The sequence below is a fragment of the Acomys minous genome, assembly GCF_964271855.1.
Source record: "Acomys minous genome assembly, chromosome: 15".
NCBI classification, from domain to species: Eukaryota; Metazoa; Chordata; class Mammalia; order Rodentia; family Muridae; genus Acomys; species Acomys minous.
This window is the reverse complement of record NC_140497.1, coordinates 7,468,725-7,490,226: the sequence shown is the minus strand read 5'-3', so window position 1 is coordinate 7,490,226 and position 21,502 is coordinate 7,468,725. Positions and strand designations below refer to the sequence as shown.

Below are 21,502 nucleotides of genomic sequence, written 5' to 3'. Positions count from 1 at the left end.
TTCAAACATTTATTTTTACCTGCGAAGTCAGAACACGAGATGACATGTGCATTTTGTTGAGTGGAGTATGTCAACACAGAGAGTTTCCTAGTGTTGAAAGTTAATGGTGACATTGGTTTGTCTGGAGAGTAAGGTCCACCCTGCCCTTCCAGGAACATGACTTTTTCTCCAAGTGGACCTTACAAATGAGGCTGCTCAGGGCCCTGTCCTCTGGCTGTCCATCACTCAGTGCAGAAGCTCTTTAGCAGACTGGCCTTCCAAAACACCCATCTGTGTCTCCCACGTCCAGCACAGCCTACCAGGCCATCACTACCTATCCCTTGGGGACAGGCTGTTCATGAAGCTGGATCACATCTTGGTCAGTGGTAGCTGCCAGTTACAAATAAGCACTGAGCCCCTCATCTTGCAGCAGATGTGCCTGCTGTGGTTTATCAAAGCTGTGGCCCCAAATCCTGAAGCACAATGCACTACCCACCTGATAACTACTGTTCATATCCTTCACGGGACAGCTGGAGGCGGCTTCCCTCAGCACTGCTTGCTGTCAGAGGCCAAGGAGAGTGCTGGGCCCTGGGGAGCAGGTGGAGTCACGGGGTGAGAGCTCAGTGCTCAGTCCCTTCCAAAGGGCTGGTTCAGACTGGGAAGGCAGAACCTGCAACCCCAATAGAGCGGGCCTGGAGAGACACCTTCCCTCTCCCTAAAGGCCACCAGCAGACCTTGGCCTTGCCTATCAGACTGGACTCTGCACTGCTTTTGACTCCTGAAGTCAAAGGCACGTGATACTTCTTGTTCTGTCTCCTGGACTCAGAGGAGGTAGCTACAACCAGCCTGTGCCAGGCAGGCACATATCCTTAAACCCACCATTTTGTTTTTGCTCAGGCTGACCAGAAGGCTTGCTATCCCAACACAGTTCTGAACTAAGCACATGAGCAGCACCCACAATTTAACCCAGTGTAGATTCCCTAAATTGTTCCAGGGCCCTCTTAGTGGATCACAGAAGCAAAAGGTCCAGACAGACAAAGAAGGAGACTTTTTATTAGCATCGTTACAGGCAATGCATTACGTGAGCTGATCCTCAGTGTACAACCCACCTATGCCGCAGGACAGGTCAGCAGTGTGAATCTATTATTGTACACAGTGCAGAAACAGGGCCACCCTGAATGCCAACAAAAGACTGGAAATCACTTTACAAAAAGTAAATAAAAATAATGCCATTTTCTATTTAGAAAAGTGCCAACTCATTGGTGGCAGAGCACAGAAACACGGGTGGTTGTGCCCCAGCCAGATTCTGGCCCCCTAGGCCAGCAGCCCAAGCCACATGTGCAGAGGCTGACCCTGTGCAAGCCTATGTGGCAGGACCCCTGCTCCCCTGCTCTAGCCTCTGAAGTGTGCAGCCTAGGGATCAGCCACCCTTAGCAGGCCCAATGTTTGGACCAGAAATTCCCTTTGTAAGGCTTAAATCTGAGTAAAAGAATGAAGAAACCAAATACCAATCTTAAAAAGTCAAGTGAGGGAGCCCGTGCCAATTCTGAAAAGCCTTCTTGTCCTCCTTAGAGCTCTACTTTGGTAACATTAACATTTAACCAGTTAGCAAAACATTTAACCCAGTTAGCAAAATTAACACCGTCATTTCAATAGTTATTCCTTTGTGCATAGTAAATGTTGCAAGATGAACTTCACATTTGATTAAGCAGATTTGAAAACAGTTTGCCAGAAAGTGTGCCTCCCTTCCACACCTATCTAAGCTGGGGGACATGACAACAGGCCCCTGTGGCACACCTGCCCACCAGGCTAGATGGTCTGGTAGCCTGCGTGACTCCTCTTCCTGCCGATGAGGTAGGCGATGAGGACGATGAGGACCAGCCCTGCCAGGGCACCACCCACAGCAATGGGGATCAGCATGTTGTTACCATCCTGCATACACTCTTCCACTGCAAGAAAGACAGCCCAATGTACTCACTACAGGGCCTGCCCTCCCCACCCACTTGTTCCTCACCAGCATGAGGGGAAAGGATGAGGCCAGGGCAGAGTTGTCAAGCTCAGCGTCTTTGGGAAATCTACAGACCTGGGTGTTTTCTATGCAGCTGGGTTATCACAGGCCACACTCCACTCAGGTTAGAATGAACGGTGCTGGCTACTCTGGACCAATGGTCAGCTGTGCTGTACCTGGGCACAAATCCCTCAAGACATGCAACACCTTGGAGACCACTTTCAGAGACAGCCACTACTGTCCTTCCCCAGTCTTTTTCCTCAGCCAGGGCATCCTTGCCTCACATACTTATGTCTTCCTCACAAGGGGAAGTCTCAAGCCCAGAGAGGGAAAGGTCTTTGCAGAGGAAAAGAAAGGGAGTTTCTTGCCCTGACATCCTGGTCCCACAAGAAACTCTAAGATGCTCCTGCTGTCGCTGTTATATGGATGCTACTTACCAGACCCAAATCTGTTACTTTCAACCTTGAAAGCCTGGACCTGAACACTGAAGACGTTAAGGGAGAAGGCGTTGGTGACAAAGATGTGCTCCTCAGAGTTGCACTTGTAGGAGTTCCCAAGAGTAGCCTGAAGAGCTCTCAGCGAATGGTTCAAAGCTGTGAATGTGGGCTCTGCAAAGTGAGACAGAGTCTGCTCAAGCACAGGCCACAGTGGGCAAGCAGCACAACTGAAGGAAGGCAGAGGCTGTCTCACCTTTGGCATCAGGAATAGTCATGTTCAGTTGGACTCCTTGCAGGAAAAACTGGCTGTAATTGGCATTCTGAAAGAAAAACACAACTGTCAGCCACATGGGAGGCCCTGTCTAGGTGGCTGGGTGTCATTTGGTCAACAGGATGCTTCCATGTGTAGCACAAAAACAGCATACGCTTTTTGGTCAGCTCTAAAGCTTTATTTTATGTTCGTTAGTGTCTTGACCGCATGCATGTCTGTGTAAGACTGCTAACCCCTGGGAATGGAGCTATAGACAGCCCTGAGCTGCCATGTGGGTGCTGACCCAGGTTCTCTGAAGAGCAACCAGTGCTCCTAATCGTTGAGCTATGGCTCAGGCCTGAGACTGTCTTTTAAAATACAGGTTGTTACTATGTAGCTCAGTGAGGTCTTAAACTTGAGCTCCTGTTTGCACCTCTCAGTACTTAAGACTAAATTAACATGCACCAGTGTGTCCAACTCTTGACACCTTTGTTGGTAAGTTTATCCACTACAGTTGAGACAACAGGAACCATACTATTAAAAAAAATCTTTAGAATGGTACAAGAAAGTTTTAAATCTACTACAAGAAACTATTACTGAGTTCATTTGCATGCGCATTAAAATATTTATACTGGCAGGGGCACAGTGGGGAGATGCGTAGGAGGCGCTGGGCACATACACACTGCCCAGCACCACAAAAACAAAGATTCTTCCAAGTGCCATCTGCATTACTCTACTTTGCTAACTACACATGTGACTTTCCCCAGTATAAGCAGTAGAAAGGATGGCACCCAGAAGCAGGGGGCACAGCCTGGCTTCACACTCTGCTTTTTGCAGCCATCCCCAAATACTTAGTCCACAATAGGTCTTCTCCAAACATGAGCAGAATAAATAAGTCAGTGTGTATTTGTTGATGAGAAGTTAGGCAGGAAACTTAGGAGCCCTCTTCTATAGGGTGCGCAGAAAAAATGAGCCATCTTTTCCTTCCAGAGGAAGCAATGGAATTCTCCGTGGTCACTCCAACTCTCAAACAGTCCAAATTCCTGCCCATCACACCAATAATGTAAAAAAGGGGGCACAAGAGGAGCCTACTGAATACGCTCTAAATGAGGAAAAGGAACAGAGAGCCTCACCATCCCAAACTGCAGCTCCAGGACACTGTTCTTGCTCTCCACATTCAGGGTCACAATGTTAGCACTGCATCTTCCACTAAATCTGTCACCTGGGTTGATGTTGAACGCTCTGGTTACATTCTGACAAGAAAAGAAAAGGAGTCATCACTCCAGGCTCTGGTGACCTTCTCAAAACACAGATGACACCACTACCTAAACCACAAATAATGTTATCTACTATTCAGAATGTTGTGCCTTGCACAGACAGCTTGGACTTCAAGACGACTGTTCTTGGTGTCAACCTGACCACAATCTGGAATGAACTAAACCCAATGGCTGGGCACACTTGTAAGGATTTCTTTTTTTCTTAAATCATTTGAAGTGGGAAGACCCATTTTAACTCAGGGATCCTTTATGGTAGGAAGATCCATTTTTTTGGTGGACTACATATACAAGACATCCACCTTGATTTCAGGAGGACGAAGGGAAAGTGCCTATTGAGTGCTGTGAGTGGAGCTCAGGGAAGCCCAGAAGCTGCAACATGGATGCAGTGACCTATGAAGATGTGCGTGTGAAATTGACTCAGGAGCGGGTGTGGTGGTGCACGCCTTTAATCCCAGCACTTGGGAGGCAGAGGCAGCTGGATCACTGTGAGTTCAAGGCCAGCATGGTCTACACAGTAAGCCCAGGATAGCCAAGGCTACACAGAGAGATCCTGTCTTGAAAAAGAAAAAAGAAACTCACTCGGGAAGAGTGGGATTTGCTAGATTCTTCTCAGAAAAGCTTAAACAAAGATGTGATTCTAGAAACCTACAGGAACCTTACTGCTATAGATTTTCACAAATTCCCTTGAGATGTTGTTTGTTATCCAGCCTGCCTTGGATGTCAGTAATTAGTCAAGGCTACATTTGAACTCTTTTTTCTTTTTTGTTTTTTTCTTGAGACAAGGTTTCTCTGTGTAGCCTTGGCTGTCCTGGACTTACACTGTAGACCAGGCTGGCCTCGAACTCACAGTGATCCACCTGCTTCTGCCTCCTGGGTGCTAAGATTAAATCATGTGCCACCACACCTGGCTCTACATTTGAAGTCTTGATTCTCACATGTCAACCTCCTGAGTACAAGTCCAAGGGTAGAGATGTACCCCCAATGTGTCCTGTTTTGTCAACACATTTTAACAATGTTAATGTTAAAATGATTAATAGAAGAGAATAAGAAACATTAAATACCTCATATGTGTTAAAAAAAAAAAAAGACCCATTTTCAGTCTGTGCACACTTTGTGGCAACCTATGTAAAGGAAGAGGAAGAAGAAAGCTTACGATTTGCCTGCTTGCTCTTGCTAGCAAATCCATTTCTCTGCTGGCGTGAGAGCCCACTTATTTGGGATTCTGTAGCATCCAGGAGCCAAGCCAAGCCACGTAGCCTATGAGGTCAACAACTGCTATACTCTTTCTTGGTCCTTCTGTTGATAGACATTTTTTGACTAGCTGGACCATAGCTTATAAGCCACTCCAAAATTAATTTATATGTAAATAGATAGTGGTTTGAATGAAGATGGCTCCTATAGGCCCATAGGAAGTGGCACTTTTAGGATGTGTGGCATTGTTGGAGGAAGTGGTGACATGGACTGTGGGGTGGGCAGGCTTTGCGGTTTCAGAAGCTCAGGCCAGGCCTAGTGGCTCGCCGTCTCTTCTTGCTGCCTGCCAATCCAGATGTAGAACTCTCAGCTACCTCTCTAGCACCATGTCTGCCTGTGTGCTGTCATGGTTCCCACCATGGTGATTATAGACTAAACCTCTGAACTATAAGCCAGCCCCAATGAAAGGTTCTCCTTTGAGTACCTGGGGTCATGGTGTTTCTTCACAGTAACAGAAACCCGTGTATATATACATATGGGATTTCTTAGAATCGTTTATACATATATAAAGACTTATCTATCTCTCTTAAGTCCTGCTCCTCTAGAGAACCCTGCCCACCACAGCCCCTGATACTTTTCCTAGCTTTCTCCAGCCTCAACTGGTCCTTCTGCCTCAAGCATCCTTTCTGAGCAGCTAAGACCACAGGTGCATCCATGCTTGGCCTTGCTCAGTTATACACTGAAAAATTCAAACAATCTCTCACATCCCCACAGATACTGTTCCTATCAGGGGACAAACAACTTCAGAAGTGTGAAAATGACACAAAGTTTGAAAAATAAAAGGTGAAGGAAAATATAATGCTCCAACTAGGATAGAGACACTTTTGTGAGGTGCCTAGTTAGCATCATGGACTTTCGTGCACAGATGGTGTGCCATAGCCCCATCAGACAGATACAGACTAAGACTCAGAGCAGTGGACAGAAGTGCATGTGGGGCGCTTATCAGCACCAGCTGGCCTACACAAACAGATGGCATTCTAAGCAACAGCCTGCAGTACCACAGTCCTGTGATGAATAAAGCAACCCACACTCCTCCCTACCATGTTGTCCTCCTTCAGGTAGGTGATGTTCAGCTGCAGTGCCATAGAGGCCAGAAGGCAGGTTCCGTTGTCACCAGTTACATTGTACCTGGACACATTGGGGTTTGTGGGCACAAGTGGTGGCGAGGGGCTAGGTGGCACCGTGGTTGGGGAAGGTCCATCCTGTGTACAGTGTGTCTCTGCAGGGACAGTAAAGGCAGTTGAAAGGACAGTTCAAAGTCCAGCTTGCTTATTACTACCCCCAGATGCTGGTGTGTGTGTGTCAGAACTGGAATCACCCACTTCTGAACTCTGCAGGACACTGTCCCCAGCAGTGACTTCTAGGCACACGGACAGTGGGTTCTGAGAGAGGACCCAGAGCACCCTAGCCCACTTGTCGACCTCAACTCTTCCCATCTTAGTGTTTCTTCTCAGTGGATAAGCAGATGCACAAAATCTATATTATGAGGCCAAGAGAAAGCCTCACCATGCATGCCATGAGGGAGTGATGCCTAGGTCATAGCACAGACAGGAATCCAAGTGCTTCCACTGAGCTGCCAATGGGAGACACTGCTAGAAACAAGACATGGGCTCCTGACAGTCAGGCCCTGGCCAAGCCTGCTGTTTGTAAGAGCACACGAACTAACTACAGCCTAGCACTATCACAAGGACGTGCAAGAGCTTGCAGAGGGGAGGGAGACTCACGTTTAAGTTTCACATAACAAACCTTCAAGATTAAAACATGAATAATTCGATTGGAGAGACGGACTTGATGGTTAAGAGTGTATACTGCAGACCTGAGTCAAATTCCCAGCACCCACATTGGACAGCTCACCCATCTCCCATAGATCAACACTTCTGGCCTCCTCAGGTATGTGCACATACCCATACATAATTAAAAACAAAAACAAAACAAAGATGACAACAAAAGAGGCATGGATAAACAGGGGTAGAGAGAGCTGGCTTCACGATTAAGAACACACATATTATTTTTCCAGTACCCATGTGAGCAGCTCACAACTGCCTGGGACCACACCTCTGGAGGACACTGCCTCTGGCCTCAATGGGCCCTGTTCTTGTGTACACTCACACACATACTCAGTTAACCCCCAGCCCGCCAGAAGAACATAAGTCTGCTGGGGAACCGGGAAGCCCAGTACCTGGCAGATGTCCCTGCACCATGGACCTGGTGACACCCTGGTCTGGCTATCTGTGAGGCTGTAACAGCATGAGCTACAGCCCACTCCAGGCTGAGAACCACCTGCCAGACCCTTAACATTTTTAATAGAAAAAATACCCGTTCCTTCACAAAAAAGCTAGCTCCACCTGCCCTGGTTTGTACTTTACTTCTTTCTTTAAAAATCTTATTTTATGTGTTTAAGTGTTTTGCTGTAGCTGGGCAGTGGTGGCACATGGGTTTAATCATAGCACTCAGGAGGCAGAGGCAGGTAGATCTCTGAGTTTGAGTTTGAGGCCAGCCTGCTCTAACAGTTCCAAGACAGCCAGGAGTACATAAAGAAACCCTGACTTGAAAAACCAAAAAAAAAAAAAAAAAAAAAAAAAAAAAAAAAGTTGCCTACATGTATACTTCTGTATCTAATGTGTGCCCGGTACTTAGGAAGGCCAGAGAAGGGCACCCTAGAACTGGAGTTACAGACAGCTGGCAACCACTACCTGGGTGCTGGTGGGTCAGTTCTCTGGAAGGGCAACCAAAGTTCTTTAACTGCTGAGCCATTTCTCCAGCCTGTTAAGTAAGATTTATGAAGTGCCCACGTTTTCTTCGGCCTGACTCTTTACAGTTAACACAAAGAATGATGCATTAAGCTTCCTTCCTGGCCAAGGCCACCCCTATGCTACCTACAAACAACAGATGCATACATGCTCTCAGATATAATAAAAATAAATTAGTAAACTATGAGAGCAGGCCAGGAGCATAAAAATACATTACTCAGGCTCAGCAGACTGAGAGGCACTGCAGGCTTAGCAACTTGGGTGAGAGCTGTGGATGTGGATCCCATACAGAGACAGAACTGACTCCCAAGGGTTGAGTTCTGACCTCCCTGCTATGTGTAAGCAATGTATGCACACAAATACACAAAGTAGTTCTTTTATAAAAAGAAGAACTAACCCCACATTTGTATGCACACAACTGCACCTGCATAACCTGGAGCTTTGGCACTTCGAGTACTGGCTGCTCCCAATGTTTGTCATTCTACCTATTTCATTGCAACAAGCTGCCTGTAGAGGCACTTCAGAGGATGGCACCTCTTAGAAAGGCCACCTGCCTCTCTCTACCTCCCCAAATAGACTGAAGCTCCAGCTGGTTTGAAAATAGACTGCATGGTCACAGTCAAAGGCTGTGTTTGACTCTGGCCTTTACCCACTGACCATGTGATGGCAGTAGATGCATATACGGATCTATGGAAACGGGGCCACTACTGCTATAACACCCAATGTTTATTCAGAAGATCAGATGCAGCGAGGTCGGTAGGACATGATTCAAGTCAGCATGTTGCAGAACAACCTACTTCTAACCATGGCTGGCTCGTGTATGGGGGTTGTCTTTTACCCTTTGTTCTGTCAACAACACCTTTGTACAGAATCGGATTTCAGAGGTAGAAAAGCACATCTATGGGCTGAAGAGATGGTTCAGTAGGTAAAGAGCACTTGCTGCTGCTGAGCCGGGTGGTGGCGGCGGCGGCGCACGCCTTTAATCCCAGCACTTGGGAAGCAGAGGCAGGTGGATCTCTGTGAATACGAGGCCAGCCTGGTCTAACTCCCAGCACCTACTTGGTGGCTCACAAGTGTCTTTAACTCCAGCTCCAGATGATCTAATGATCTCTTTTTGGCCACTCTGAGCACCATGCAGGTACACGGTGTACAGATATGCATATAGCAAAACATACACACAAAACAAAATAACAAAAATTTTTAAAAGGGAACTTTCCCTCAAAAACCACACAACCAAAATTACCCAACTTTATTTGTATCATGACAGTGTATCAGTACATATTCCAGACTGTGACTCTATTGTAACAACTGGGCTTTGCTTAAGCCAGTGCAAGAGTGCCTGTAACTAATGCAGGTGGCTATGTCGCCAGGTATGGAAGTGAATGCCTTTAATCCCAGCACTTGGGGGATAGAGGCAGGATTTCTCTAAGTTTCGAGGCCAGCATGGTCTACAAAGTGAGTTCCAAGACAATCAGAGCTATAGAATAGAGACCCTGTCTCAACAGAATAAAGAAACATGGGTGACTTATGTCACAGCAAAGCTGCGTGTCTAGACACTGACCTTCAGAATTAGCTTCATATGTAATAAAATATTTTCTTCTTCTTTAACTTTGGGTGGCAGAACAGAAAATACACACTACATTCTCAGCCTGCAACTGACTTAGCACTAAGAGACAGTCCTTGAGTCACCTCTCTCCAGCAGTCACATCACAGTCTTCAGTAAGATTACTCAAGAGAGGCAGAGGCAGGCCAATTGCTCTGAGTTCAAGGCCAGCCTGGTCTACAAAGTAAGACCAGGACAGCCAAGGCTACACAGAGAAACACTGTCTTGAAAAAGGTGGTGGTGGTGGTGGTGGGGAATTACTGAAGAGGCCCGAGAAGGAAGGCCAATCAGGGTAGGTAGCCAGGTAAGTCGTAGACAAATCACATGCCCTCACCTTTCCAATGGACAATTTCAGAGCTGACTGATAGGATTTGGGCATCAGGGCCACCAGCGTACTCAATAGGCCCAGGCCAGGGGTCACACCTCCTCAGAAAGGTACAGTTCAGCTCCTGAGATTATCTGAGCTGGTCTGAGGAAACTGGTTTGTAGGTAGTGTTTTGTTCAACATCCACAGGACCACTCTACTATACTCCACACATGACTGAGACCAGCTGTGTTAAACAACTTTTTCTCCTCCTAATTCAGAATGTGCCTACTCTTGCCTTCTTCAAGGGCTACTACCTATTAAAAGTAGTAGGGCAGCCACAACAAGATGAAGACTCACTCCACTGTGAGCAGAGTGTGTCCTCTGCAGCCACCTTACCCAGCACCTTACCTTCCTTGCTGAAGTTACCATTCGATAGGTAGGCCTGGATAGTGGCATCATGGAGCGTGATGGTCACATTGCCCATGTAGACCTGGATGGCACTGAGACACCGGTATGTCTTATTGATGTCTGCCTTGATGTCAGTCGGGACGTCCACGGTGTGGGTTCCTGCATCCCAGTCAACCAACACAATACAATTTTCAACTGTTTGTAGTGCTTAGTTAAAACCAAATCATTTACTTGTGTTATTTTTTTTTCTTTTGATGCTTAAGAACAGTTTTATTGGGAATTTAAAAGAAAAACATCAGGGCAGGCAAACTGTAAATCTCAGAGACTAACTGAGGGAAGGAGGTGGGGAAGAGGAAGAGGGAAATCCACGCCATCAGCGTTAAACCAGCATGCAGTCAGCCATAGGGGCTAGTGAAAAAAGCTTCAAGTACTAGGGAAAGCATACTTAGGCTCTAGCAAGCATCTGAAAGGACAGGCAGGAAGAAGGAAGTCATAACTGAGAAAGGTAGGCAGCCCTAATAGCCCCTCACGTGGCTCATGGAAAGGGCAGCTCTCTCTCTCCCCCTTCTCTTTTGTTTTTGCACGTTCTCACAGAGGTCTTACCGTTGGAGCTGGCATTGGGAAATCGTTGTGTGTCTGCCAAGTTGTAAGTAAAATACATGTGCTGGACACGGTACCATGTTGCATTTCTTGTGAACTGGAGCATCAGTAAACACCCTCTTCCAAGAGCAATTGTGAGGCTGGCTTCAGAAGCATTTTTCCCACCACAAGAACTTCTATTTTCCAGTACTTTTGCAGAGGCTGGCAGGGTAAAGCTTGAGTTCTAGAACAGATACAATTCCGAGACACTATGAGAATGTACGCTAAGGAGAAAACGGCCAAAGAGGTCTCTATTTGCTGATAAAAACTGAACTTTCGGTCAGTGTTCTATAAAGTCTTCAGTTTAACATAAGCAAAAAGCAGCTCACTACACAGCCAGGCGGTGGTGGCGCACGCCTTTAATCCCAGCACTCGGGAGGCAGAGGCAGGTGGATCACTGTGAGTTCGAGGCCAGCCTGGGCTACAAAGCGAGTCCAGGACAGCCACGGCTACACAGAGAAACCCTGTCTCCAAAACAAAACAAAATAAAAAAACAAAACACAAAACAAAAGAAGCTCACTACAGTGTGACTACTAAGAGAAATAGGCTGGTGAGTGAATCAAGTGTGAGTAGGGAGCAAGCAGCTCTAAGGACAACAACACTGCAGGACCACTGCCTGCAGGACTGAGAGCTGCTCTAGGGCTGTGGGACACACATGACAGTTCCAACCAAGAACTGAAAACAAAATCTAATTCAGGGTTGAACTAAGACAAGGTTTCATATAAGCCATGCTGGGCCTGAACTCCTGGTCTCTTTAAGTAGTAGGATTACAGGTGAGGTGTATCTCATGATACAGATTTAAAAGGGTAATTACACATAATGAGTGTGTGAAATGTCTACTAACATGTAATTAAAAAGAAAATTAAAATACAGGCTACTCATCATTTGGCAATCTAAGAACTATAGAAACACAAGCTTGCTTTAATGTACCCACTGAGAACATATTTTTGTTTGTTTGCTGATTTGTTGAGCTAGGGTCTCATTGTGTGGTCCCGACTGACCCATAATTCTTGGCTTTGTAGACCAGGCTGGCCTTGAATTCAAAGGTATGCCTGCCTCTGCCTCCTTCTTAGTGCTGAGACTAAAAGTGTGTGCAACTAGTTCAGCCAACTAAGAATATCTTCCCTAAAGGAACAGTCTACAGCACTGCTCATCAAGCCACCACTTAAAATGCATTTCTTGGAATACAGTGACATTCTGAAGCAAATGAAGCAGATTTAAAAAAAAAAAATCTAGAGCTATCTATTGAACATGAAAACTGTAAGAGAATGCACCAGGGAAGATTTAGCAGCCTTGCTAACCATCATGAGGTCATGCAAGGTGGCTGTAAAACTGAAGAACTCTAGAAAATGTTACCATTTAACAGTGGTTTCCTGTGGCTGCAGCTACCAATAGACAACAGCAGAGATTCCCATGGGCCTAGAAGCTATGCACAGGTGAGAAGACTAGGCAAAGGCAAGGTACTGTTTTAGAGTCCCACCAATGTTGGTGTCCTACCTGAGAACCACGTGCAGTCTCGTAGACGGTGAAGAAGGAGGCAGAGAAGTTGGCCATTATACAAACTGTGCCATTGCTGTCCTTCACCTCAAATGCCGAGGCACCATGTGCAAGGCCTGCTGCTTCCAGTAAAAAGAAATAACCACACATTTACTTCAAAGTACAACCGGTATTTCTTGTTTTTGCAACTTTTATTAAGATTCACCATGGCAAGCCAGGCAGCGGTGGCGCACACCTTTCTTTAATCCCAGCAGCACTTAGGAGGCGGAGATGGGTGGGTCTTGGTGAACTCAAGGCCAGCCTGGTTTACAGAGTGAGTTCCAGGATGGTCAAGGCTACACAGAGAAACTTAAACAATTCACCATGTTTGGGAAACCCTGAATTAGACAAGGATTAAAGGCTGGTGTCCTACTTCTCATACCCCAACCCTAAGGTGCTCTGACCCTGGATTCCGTGGAAAGTCGCCACCTTCAAGCTCATCTACAGCCCTGAGCGCCACCACCAGAGTCCTTACCCTAGGCACATGTTCCTCAGAGACTCTCTCTGTTAGCTGTGATGGGCCTGGTAGGTACACCTCAAGCCAAGCACCAGCCTACTCAGAAACCTAAGGGCAGGCTGTGGTGGTCTTTCTCACTGTGGTCCTAAACTAGTAGTCAGCAGTCTGGCTCATCTTTACTTCTCAGAGCAGGAGTGTGGCCTTGAATCCTGTGCTCAGACGCAGTGCCTGGATTCCACTAGCACATGGCTGAGTGACACTGGGCACATCTTCAATGCATACAAATGAGGGTTGCCCTATTTGTGGAGGTTCAAGGACATATGGAAGCCCTAAAGATTTTCTAGTGAATAACAATCCTTCCAGGACATTTCTTTTCTGGTTTGTTAAAGAAAGCTAATAAATCTCACCTGTAACTCTAACACTGGGGAAGCTTAGGCAAGAGGATCATCAGTCTGACAACCTGCAGCACAGAGGAGACCTATCTACAAACTTAACAAACAATCCCATTATTGTAGTCAAGATGCCCAGCAGCAAGTTAGAAAAGCAGTACTTTTAGCTGGGCAAGACGATGCACACCTTTATTCACAGCACTCAGTAGGCAGGCAGATCTCTGAATGTGCGGCCAACCTGGTCTACATATAGTGAGTTCTAGGCCAGCTAGGACCGCATAGTGAGACCCTGTCTGCAGTATGAAAGTTAGCAGGGGCGGGGAGCAGCAGGCAGGCACAGTACTCTGACAACTATTAAGTTTCATTATAGTTTGCAGATGAACTAAACCAGGTACTTTTGCTCATTCCAAGGCCATACAACTACACAGGCTAATCAGCCTTCACTGTTCAGTGATGGGTTGTTGCAGGATATTCTATCCCATTTAATCCAAGAATTTACTGTTTATTGTAAACAGGTGATTGTGGTGTGCTTCAGCCAGCTCTAGCACACACCTTTAATCCAAGAGCTTTCTGTACACAGGATTTAATAAAGTTAACCCTAGGTCAAGAGGTGGAGCCAAGTAACCAGCTGACAGAGATTAAAGAGTAGGAGGGACTTTGAGTTGAAGGGTATTTAAGACAGTGTGGTTAGGAAGAGGCTTTTTGAGCTTTGAGCTAGCAAGCCTTTGGCCTTTTTTTTTTTTTTTTTTTTTTTTAAACCTTCTCCTGGGCTGTCAGTTGAGCTAGTAAGCTTTATGGGATTTTTCCTCTGAGACATGAGCTGAGTAGGAAGGTCAGCTGGGTACTTTCTCTGTCTCTCTGAACTAGCAGGTTTTCATGCCAGCCTCTGGCTCCTGAGTATTGGTAAAATTGAGTGGTTGGGATTTCATTTAAAACAACAGGTAGCATGCTGTCACCTGTCTCTACTGCTACAAGCTTGTATATACTCTTCCAAGGATGCTGACTGGCACATGAGTCTGAGGTGTCCACTTGGGAGTATGAGGCAGGAGGGTCACCACAAGTCCCAGGCCAGGATGTTCTACATAGTTAGTTCAAAGCCCATGAGGGAAACACAGCAAGACTATCTTAATTAGAAAATATTACTTCCCACCGGGCAGTGGTGGTGCATGCCTTTAATCCCAGCACTCGGGAGGCAGAAGCAGGTGGATCCCAGTGAGTTTGAGGCCAGCCTGGTCTACAATGCGAGTCCAGAACAGCCAAGGCTACACAGAGAAACCCTGTCTCGAAAAACAAAACAAAAAACCAAAAAACCAACAACAACAACAACAACAAAAATTTACTTCCCAAGAAAACAAATGGACTTCAATAAACCCAACTTATTTCACTCTGGCAACTATGGGGGTGAGGGGGGCAGATTTTAGAGCAACCACTATTCAAACTCAAGAAATCACACATCTCTTCCCTTGGGATATGTGTTCAAAGCAAACATTGAAACCCATGTTCAAAAAGCTGCCACCGAAGGAGGAAGTAAACCGCAGCACACTTCTAGAGAGGCCTGTGTACTTCATAACTGGGAAGCATTCTATTAAAAGCATTTCCAACGGATAAATATTAACACCCTGAAAACAGAGAAAGGCTGGCAGGATGGCTCAACAGAGGCACATGCCACCAGGCTGGATGACCTGAGTTCTATCCCTGGGACTCAGATGTTGGAGAGAACTGACACTGCTCTGGCCTCCACACACAAACCGTGGCACACATGTGCCCACGCATACACACACACAAATAATAGAACCTAGAAGATTCTACATAGCTTATTCTCAACAGTAGATGGAAATTTTTAGAAACAGCGGGGGCTGAAACAATAGCTCAGCTCTTAAAGAGGACATAGGTTCAGTTCCCAGCACAGACACTGCAGCCCACAACCTTTAACTCCACTTCCAGGGGATCCAATGCTCTCCTCCTCTGACCTTCAAGGGCAACTAATACATATAAACTCTCCCAAGCACATACACATAAAAATTAAAAAAAAAAAAAATTTAAAACAGAACATAAAAGGCCGAGCATGGTGGTGCATGCCTTTAATTCCAGCTCTTCGGAGGCAGATGCAGGCAGATCTCTGTGAATTCGAGGCCAGCCTGGTCTATAAAGCGAGTCCAGGACAGCCAAGGCTACACAGAGAAACCCCATCTTGAAAAACCAAAAGTAAATAAATAAGTAATAAATAAAAACAGAACATGGCTAGCCTTGTTAGGGTTACTACTGCTGTGATGAAACACCCTGACCAAGAGCAGCTTTACTCTCACAGCACTGTTCACTATTGAAAGAAGTCGAGGCAGGATCTGAATCAGAGGCCGTGGAGGGGTGCTGCTTTCTGGCTTGCTCCTCACGGTTTGCCCAGCCCCATCAATCACTAATTAAGAAAATGTCCTACACGCTTGCCTGCAGGCCCATCTAATGGAAGCATTTTCTCAGTTGAGGCTCTAAATATCCATTGAACACAAAACTAACCAGCATAACAGTGAAGTGTGGTGGTGTATACTTGTAATCCCAGAACTAGGTAGGTAAGGAGAGAAGGAACACACAAGTATTTGGCTTACCTGGTTTACCCACCAAGTTCTAGAACAGCTCATGGCTACATACCAAGTCCCTGTTCCAGAGAAACAACTGAAAGTAGGGGTCAGAGAGATGACTCAGTGGTCAAGAGTACTTGCTATTCTTCCATAAGGCCCAACTTTGGCCTGGCAGCGCCTTTAATCGCAGCACTTGGGGAGGCAGAGGCAGGTGGATCTCTGTGAGTTTGAGCCCAGCCTGGTCTACAAAGTGAGGCCAGGACAGCCACTGCTACACAGAGAAACCCTGTCTTGAAAAACAAAAATAACAATAACAACACACACACAAACAAAAAGACCCACGTTTGGGGCCCAGCACCAACATCAGGTAGCTCACACCCACCTGTAAGTCCATTTCCAGGGGGTCCAACATCCTCTTCTGGCCTCCATGGGCACCCCTCATACACATACAAAATAAAGCATCTTTTTTTGTTGCTGTTTTTTCATCTTTTGGAGACAGGGTTTCTCTGTGTAGACTTGGCTATCCTGAACTCACTTTGTAGACCAGGCTGGCCTTGAACCCATAGCCATCACCTGCCTCTGCCTCCCAAGTGCTAGGATTAAAAGCATGCACCACCACACTTGGCTCAAAATAAAGTATCTTTAAAAAAAAAAAAAAAAAAAAGGATTTGCATCCTGACAGAAGACAGGGCAAGTCACAATTGCAAGTCTAAGGCTTCCTTGGCCTGGGCTGTCCTTAGCAGAAGGATCTGAGGTCACACTCTACAACACAGCAGATGCTCCCATGGGAGCACACAGTCCAGCTCTGACTAAGCTGTCTTTTCATGTTTCTCTAGTAATGTGTTAATCATACCTTCCCCCAATCTAGTAAACATGCATATTGGAAGGAAAACAAAGTATTACTAAAACTGAAAAGAAAAGTTATGGCTTTTAAGAACATGACTTTTCCCCAGCTCACTAGTTGCTCCATTTTCTAGTGTATCTTTCTCACAACAAACCATCTTTAATTCTACTACCTTAAAAAAAATAAAATAGCAGTTAAGAACACTGGCTGCTCTTTCAGGGGACCCAGGTTCAGTTTCAGTTGGCAGCTCACAAGTATCTATAATCTAGTCCCTCAAGATCTGATGCCCTCTTCTGACCTCTGTGGGTACTGCATGCACATGGTGCACAGACAAAGGAGGCAAACACTCACGAACACACAAAATTAAGAGACAAAGCTAAAAAGTTTTAAATGAAACAGGAGACAAAGAGATGAAGCTGGGCGTGGGAAAAAAAAAACAACCAACCAACCAACCAACCAAAAAAGAGATGGCTTAGTGATTTAGAGCACTTGCCAAAGACGACTTGGGTTTGAGTCTCAGCATCCACATAGCGGCTTACAATCTTCTAAGTCATTTGTAACTCCAGTTCCAAGGGATCCAATTACCTCTGCTTACTTCCCAAACACTAGGCATATACATGCAGGCAAACCCTCATGGCACACAAGACACACGTTTTAAAAGATTGTCTAAAAGGCACACAAATTTTAAACATTCTAACAAAAAGAGCTGTTTTCCAATTAGTTAAAATGCCTACAGTAATGCCCGAACTGGACCAGGAGCAGCTGCCTGGAGTCCTGCCTGCTAATGACTTACTTGCTCATTTCTTCAGGGGTCAAAGGGCAGCACTGGCTAGTTCTTTCAAAACGCTACACTTGTGGAAATCCCCTTCCCTGCAACTAGTAAGGCTGAGGGAAGCATATATACTCAAGTCAGACGCTCTTCACCAGTTACTAGCTACGTACGTGACTCTGGACCAGCAGAAACCGCCTTACCATCTTGAGATTACACAACAGAGAACAGGAAGAGTGCACAACCTCAAGGCTGCTGTCAGAACATCTCAGCACTTCACCATTTAATCAAAAAAGCCTTGCTACTTAATCACTTTTGTTTTGGGGGGCTCTCTTGCTCCTTTGTTAGGATGTACTACAACTCTTGGACTCAAGTTATGAGGCCACCATGAAAATCTGCTTTGCCAAGTGCTTGTGACACATTTACTTTGTGACAAGCACTTCTCAAAACACTTTTCAATTAAATTCCCTCATGTTGAGGTAGAGAGGCCCAGAGATACTGACTTGCTTCAAGGGCACAGCAAGGGAATGGCCCAGTTTTTGTTTGCTTCAGTGTGTGGCCTATTGACTGTGCTGCACCTCTAGCATTTGGTGATGGAGTATTTTTGAAGCCAGCCTAGGTTACTTACAGAAGTGAGACCCTGTCACCAACCAACCACACCCTAAATTATCTTGGCTTGTTTCCTTTAAATCGTGTTTCTTATCTAGTGACACATAATCACCTTTGAACACTAAATAAAGGGCCAAAGTTCCACCCCACGCATGAACTACACCTCTGGAGGCATGACTGTTCCCCGTGGCTAGCTTCTATGAGGCTGGAACATGCTATGCAAACTGCTGTGGGAGAAAAGTTGACAAGTGTTCGTACATCTAGAAAGCTGCTTTTGCATAGATTCAATTCAGGACTGCTGCTATAAAGCTGGACATTTCTTCATGAAAAGCACTGTGCACACACATATGTCAGGACAAGAAGCTGGGGTTCTTAATTGAGCAAAGGAGACAGGCGCTACAGTCGAATATGCATAGTTCAAAGGCCAGGTCAAGATAACAGTGTCTGAGTTGGGTCATACAGACTACAGATCCAAAACTACAAGACCACGCGGAACAGTTCCAACAACAATCTAGGGAAGAGTTCAAGATCCCACAATCCAGGATAGCTTTAATTAGCAAAACCTTCTCATAATTCTAGAATGAAAGGGCTCATCCAGAAAGGGGAAGGTCATGGGGTTACCCCAACAACTCAACAGTCCCACACATACCAGTTTCAGTTCACACTAGTCTGCTTTCTACTAAGTCCTTAAACACAAGGACATTCTGGAGGAGCTAGCAATTAATGTAGAACAATTAAAAACTCTGAAGTTATGTTTTTTTAAAGATAAAATTATTCTGAAGTACACAATTAAAATATTTTAAGATTTAATCAAAGGTGTTAGTACTTTTGTGAACGCTGGGATGTAACTCAACTTACAGCATACAGTACTCAAGTGTCACAGATTTTCCCTCTCCACTTTGACTCTGTTTTGAGACAGTGTCTCACTCTGAAGCCGAGGCTGGCCTCCAATTCACAGAGATTCTACCGCATCAGCCTGAGTCCTGAATAAGCTACTATGCCCAGTTTAAAAGAAACAAAAACAAAAAACAAAAAACAAAACAAAACAAAACAAAAAAAACAAAAAAGGATGGGGTGTTCACTACCTAACTGCAGGCTGACCTCCAATCCGAAATTCCCCTCCTTTAGGCCCCCAAATCTAACGAGTGTGAGTCACCACGGGTTAATTTTATTCACTTATTTTTATTTTAGCAACAACGTCTCTAGTCCTAACTGTCCTAGAACCCATCGCACAGACCAGAATGGCCAGTTAAAGAGATCCTCCTGCCTCCTAGCGCTGAATTAAAGGTAAAAACCACCTGGACAGCCAGAGCTGAGTTTTAAAAAACATGAAATGAAGCCTGGCGTGGTGTCCCAAGGCTCGAATCCCAGCCAACATGTGGGAAGCAGAGGCAAGTGGATACCTGTGTGTTTCAGGACAGTATATTTTAAAGTATAAACATTCTAAAGGTTTTAAGTATTTTATTAGTTACCGTATTGCTGAACTACACCCCCAAGCCCTGTGAGCTCTTCTAATACAGCCACCCTGACATGACAGGACTTGTTTTCAGCCATTCCTATTCTGTGTTACAACTACGGAACCGTGAAGGGTCACAGGTCCCTTAGCGAGGCTTCTGGTTTGAGACGGCCGAGTAGGCGCACCTCTCGTCTCTCCTAAGTGAGAGCATTCATTTCACACAAGCAGCAAAAGAAAAACAAACCCCATAAAGTCACAGAGTTTGGGGGGTCGGATGGGTCTTGAAGAGGTGCTGGGGGACTCGTGAGCATGTGTGAGGCCCAGGTGACGGCTCGCCCGGCCACCTCTCCGGTCCCGCAGATGCTGGCACTGCTGCTAAACCCTCCGCGTCGCTGGGGTACGGCGGCGAGGAAGGGCACCCCCGGCAGGGGTCAGAGGCCGCAGCCATTGCTCTCACTCCGTCCCGGCTCCTTCCAGGGCGCCCCGGGACCTCAGGCTGGGCTCCCAAGCCGCACCTGCGTCCTCAGGCCCCACACGGGCTCCGCGGCCACAAGCGCCGCCGCGGAGCCGGCCGGCCTCGAGGCCTACCCGACGCCCGCGGCCCGGGCGCCCCGTTCCCGCCCGCCCGGCCTGGCGTCCCCACCCCCGCCCCGGTCGTTCCGAGACGCCGCCGACCCCGCCCGGCCCTCCCGGACTCACCCAGCAACAAGAGGAGCAGCGGCGCCCCGGGGGCCGCCATGGCGCGACGCAGCCGAGGCCGGAGGACGGCGGTTGCGCGGGCGGCGGGGCCGGCGGGAGGACGCGTCCACCGACTCGAGAGGCCCGGCTGCTGCGGCGCCGGCACCGAGGGGACCCTGCGGCCGGCAGCGCCTGTCACGTGAGCCGCGCCGCGCCCGCCGGTCACATGAACCCGGGAGGGGGGGGGTCTCGCGAGAGCGCGCCTGGCTGCGGCCGGCTCCTCACTTCGCCAGGGCTCTCCACTCGGCACGTGACGGAATCACGTGTCGGGCGCTGTCACGTGACCACTTGACCACGTGACTGCGCTCCTGTCGGGCCTTTCTCCGTGCGTCCCGAAATGGAAAGTAGGTTGTGGCTATGAGAGGAAGGAAAAAACGTCGCCAGAGAAAGTGAGCGTGGAAGCCGGAAGCCGTGACGGCTGGGCCGATCCCTGAAGGCCAGCTGCGTGCCATTGTTCAGGTCCAAGCCAGCTGAAGGCCTGCCGCAGTCGTAGGTTGACATCCAAGTCTAGGTCAACGCCAGTGTTTACATCCAAGGACAGTGTGCATATCCGTCTCTAGGTAGTAGTTCACATCTTGACCCATGGCCTAGTCCCAGGCTGGCCTCCATTTGCCACGTGTGTTCATGTCCCATTTCTGTGGTTCAGGCACCGTACAGTCCTTAAGGATATGTAGATGGTGCCAAGTGGTGAGAGTGTGGGAAAGACACTTTTTAAAAATACAGATTTTAATATATATATATATATATATATATATATATATATTTATATATATAACTGACCTCAAACTCAGAGATCAACCTGCCTCTGCCTTCAGAGTTCTGGGACTAAAGGCGTGCATCACCGTGTCCTGCTTGAAATCCCTGAGTTTAAGCTTGAGGATTCCTCCTGTCGCAGATTTTTTTTTAAATTTAAGCTGATTTCTTCCTCCATCTCAGAATTGTGGACCTAGTAACAAAATCTAAAGCTATATATGCAGTGGAGGAGTTTATTCTTTGACCAGAGAATAAGAAACTGGCAGAGGGGCTGGAGAGATGGCTCAGCGGTTAAGAGCACTTGTTTTTATGTAGGGTCTTGGTTCCATTCCCACCACCCAAATGGTTCACAACTATCTGTAACTCCAGTTCCAGGGGATCTGATGCTCTCTTCTGACCTCTGAGTGCCCCATACACGCTCCTGATACACAGGTATACATACATTCAAGCAAAACTCTCACCCACAAAA

General features: G+C 46.7%; 2 protein-coding genes across 3 annotated transcripts in view; one reads left to right on the top strand and one right to left on the bottom strand.

The window, feature by feature from the left end:
• The window catches only part of GRTP1 (growth hormone regulated TBC protein 1), a 28,187-nt gene extending 24,386 nt beyond the window's left edge, over positions 1-3,801 (top strand). Inside the window, exon 8 of the mRNA XM_084759901.1 lies at positions 3,665-3,801. Within this exon, the coding sequence (XP_084616027.1) occupies positions 3,665-3,736 (72 nt within the window). The 3' untranslated portion in view covers positions 3,737-3,801. The remainder of the gene's footprint in view (positions 1-3,664) is intronic.
• On the bottom strand, positions 1,013-20,501 carry LAMP1 (lysosomal associated membrane protein 1). Of its 2 annotated transcripts, none has more exons than XM_084759898.1 (9): positions 20,242-20,501; positions 12,407-12,525; positions 10,874-11,093; positions 10,271-10,429; positions 6,243-6,421; positions 3,808-3,927; positions 2,678-2,744; positions 2,425-2,595; positions 1,013-1,928 (listed from the first exon to the last, which is right to left on the bottom strand). In XM_084759898.1, exons 1-9 carry the CDS (start codon positions 20,279-20,281, stop codon positions 1,789-1,791), a joined length of 1,215 nt encoding a protein of 404 aa, XP_084616024.1. In that variant the 5' UTR covers positions 20,282-20,501; the 3' UTR covers positions 1,013-1,788. The 2 variants fall into 2 exon arrangements, with proteins under 2 accessions (XP_084616024.1, XP_084616025.1); XM_084759899.1 differs by having other exon boundaries at positions 12,407-12,528; positions 20,242-20,500.
• Positions 20,502-21,502: the final 1,001 nt, after the last annotated feature.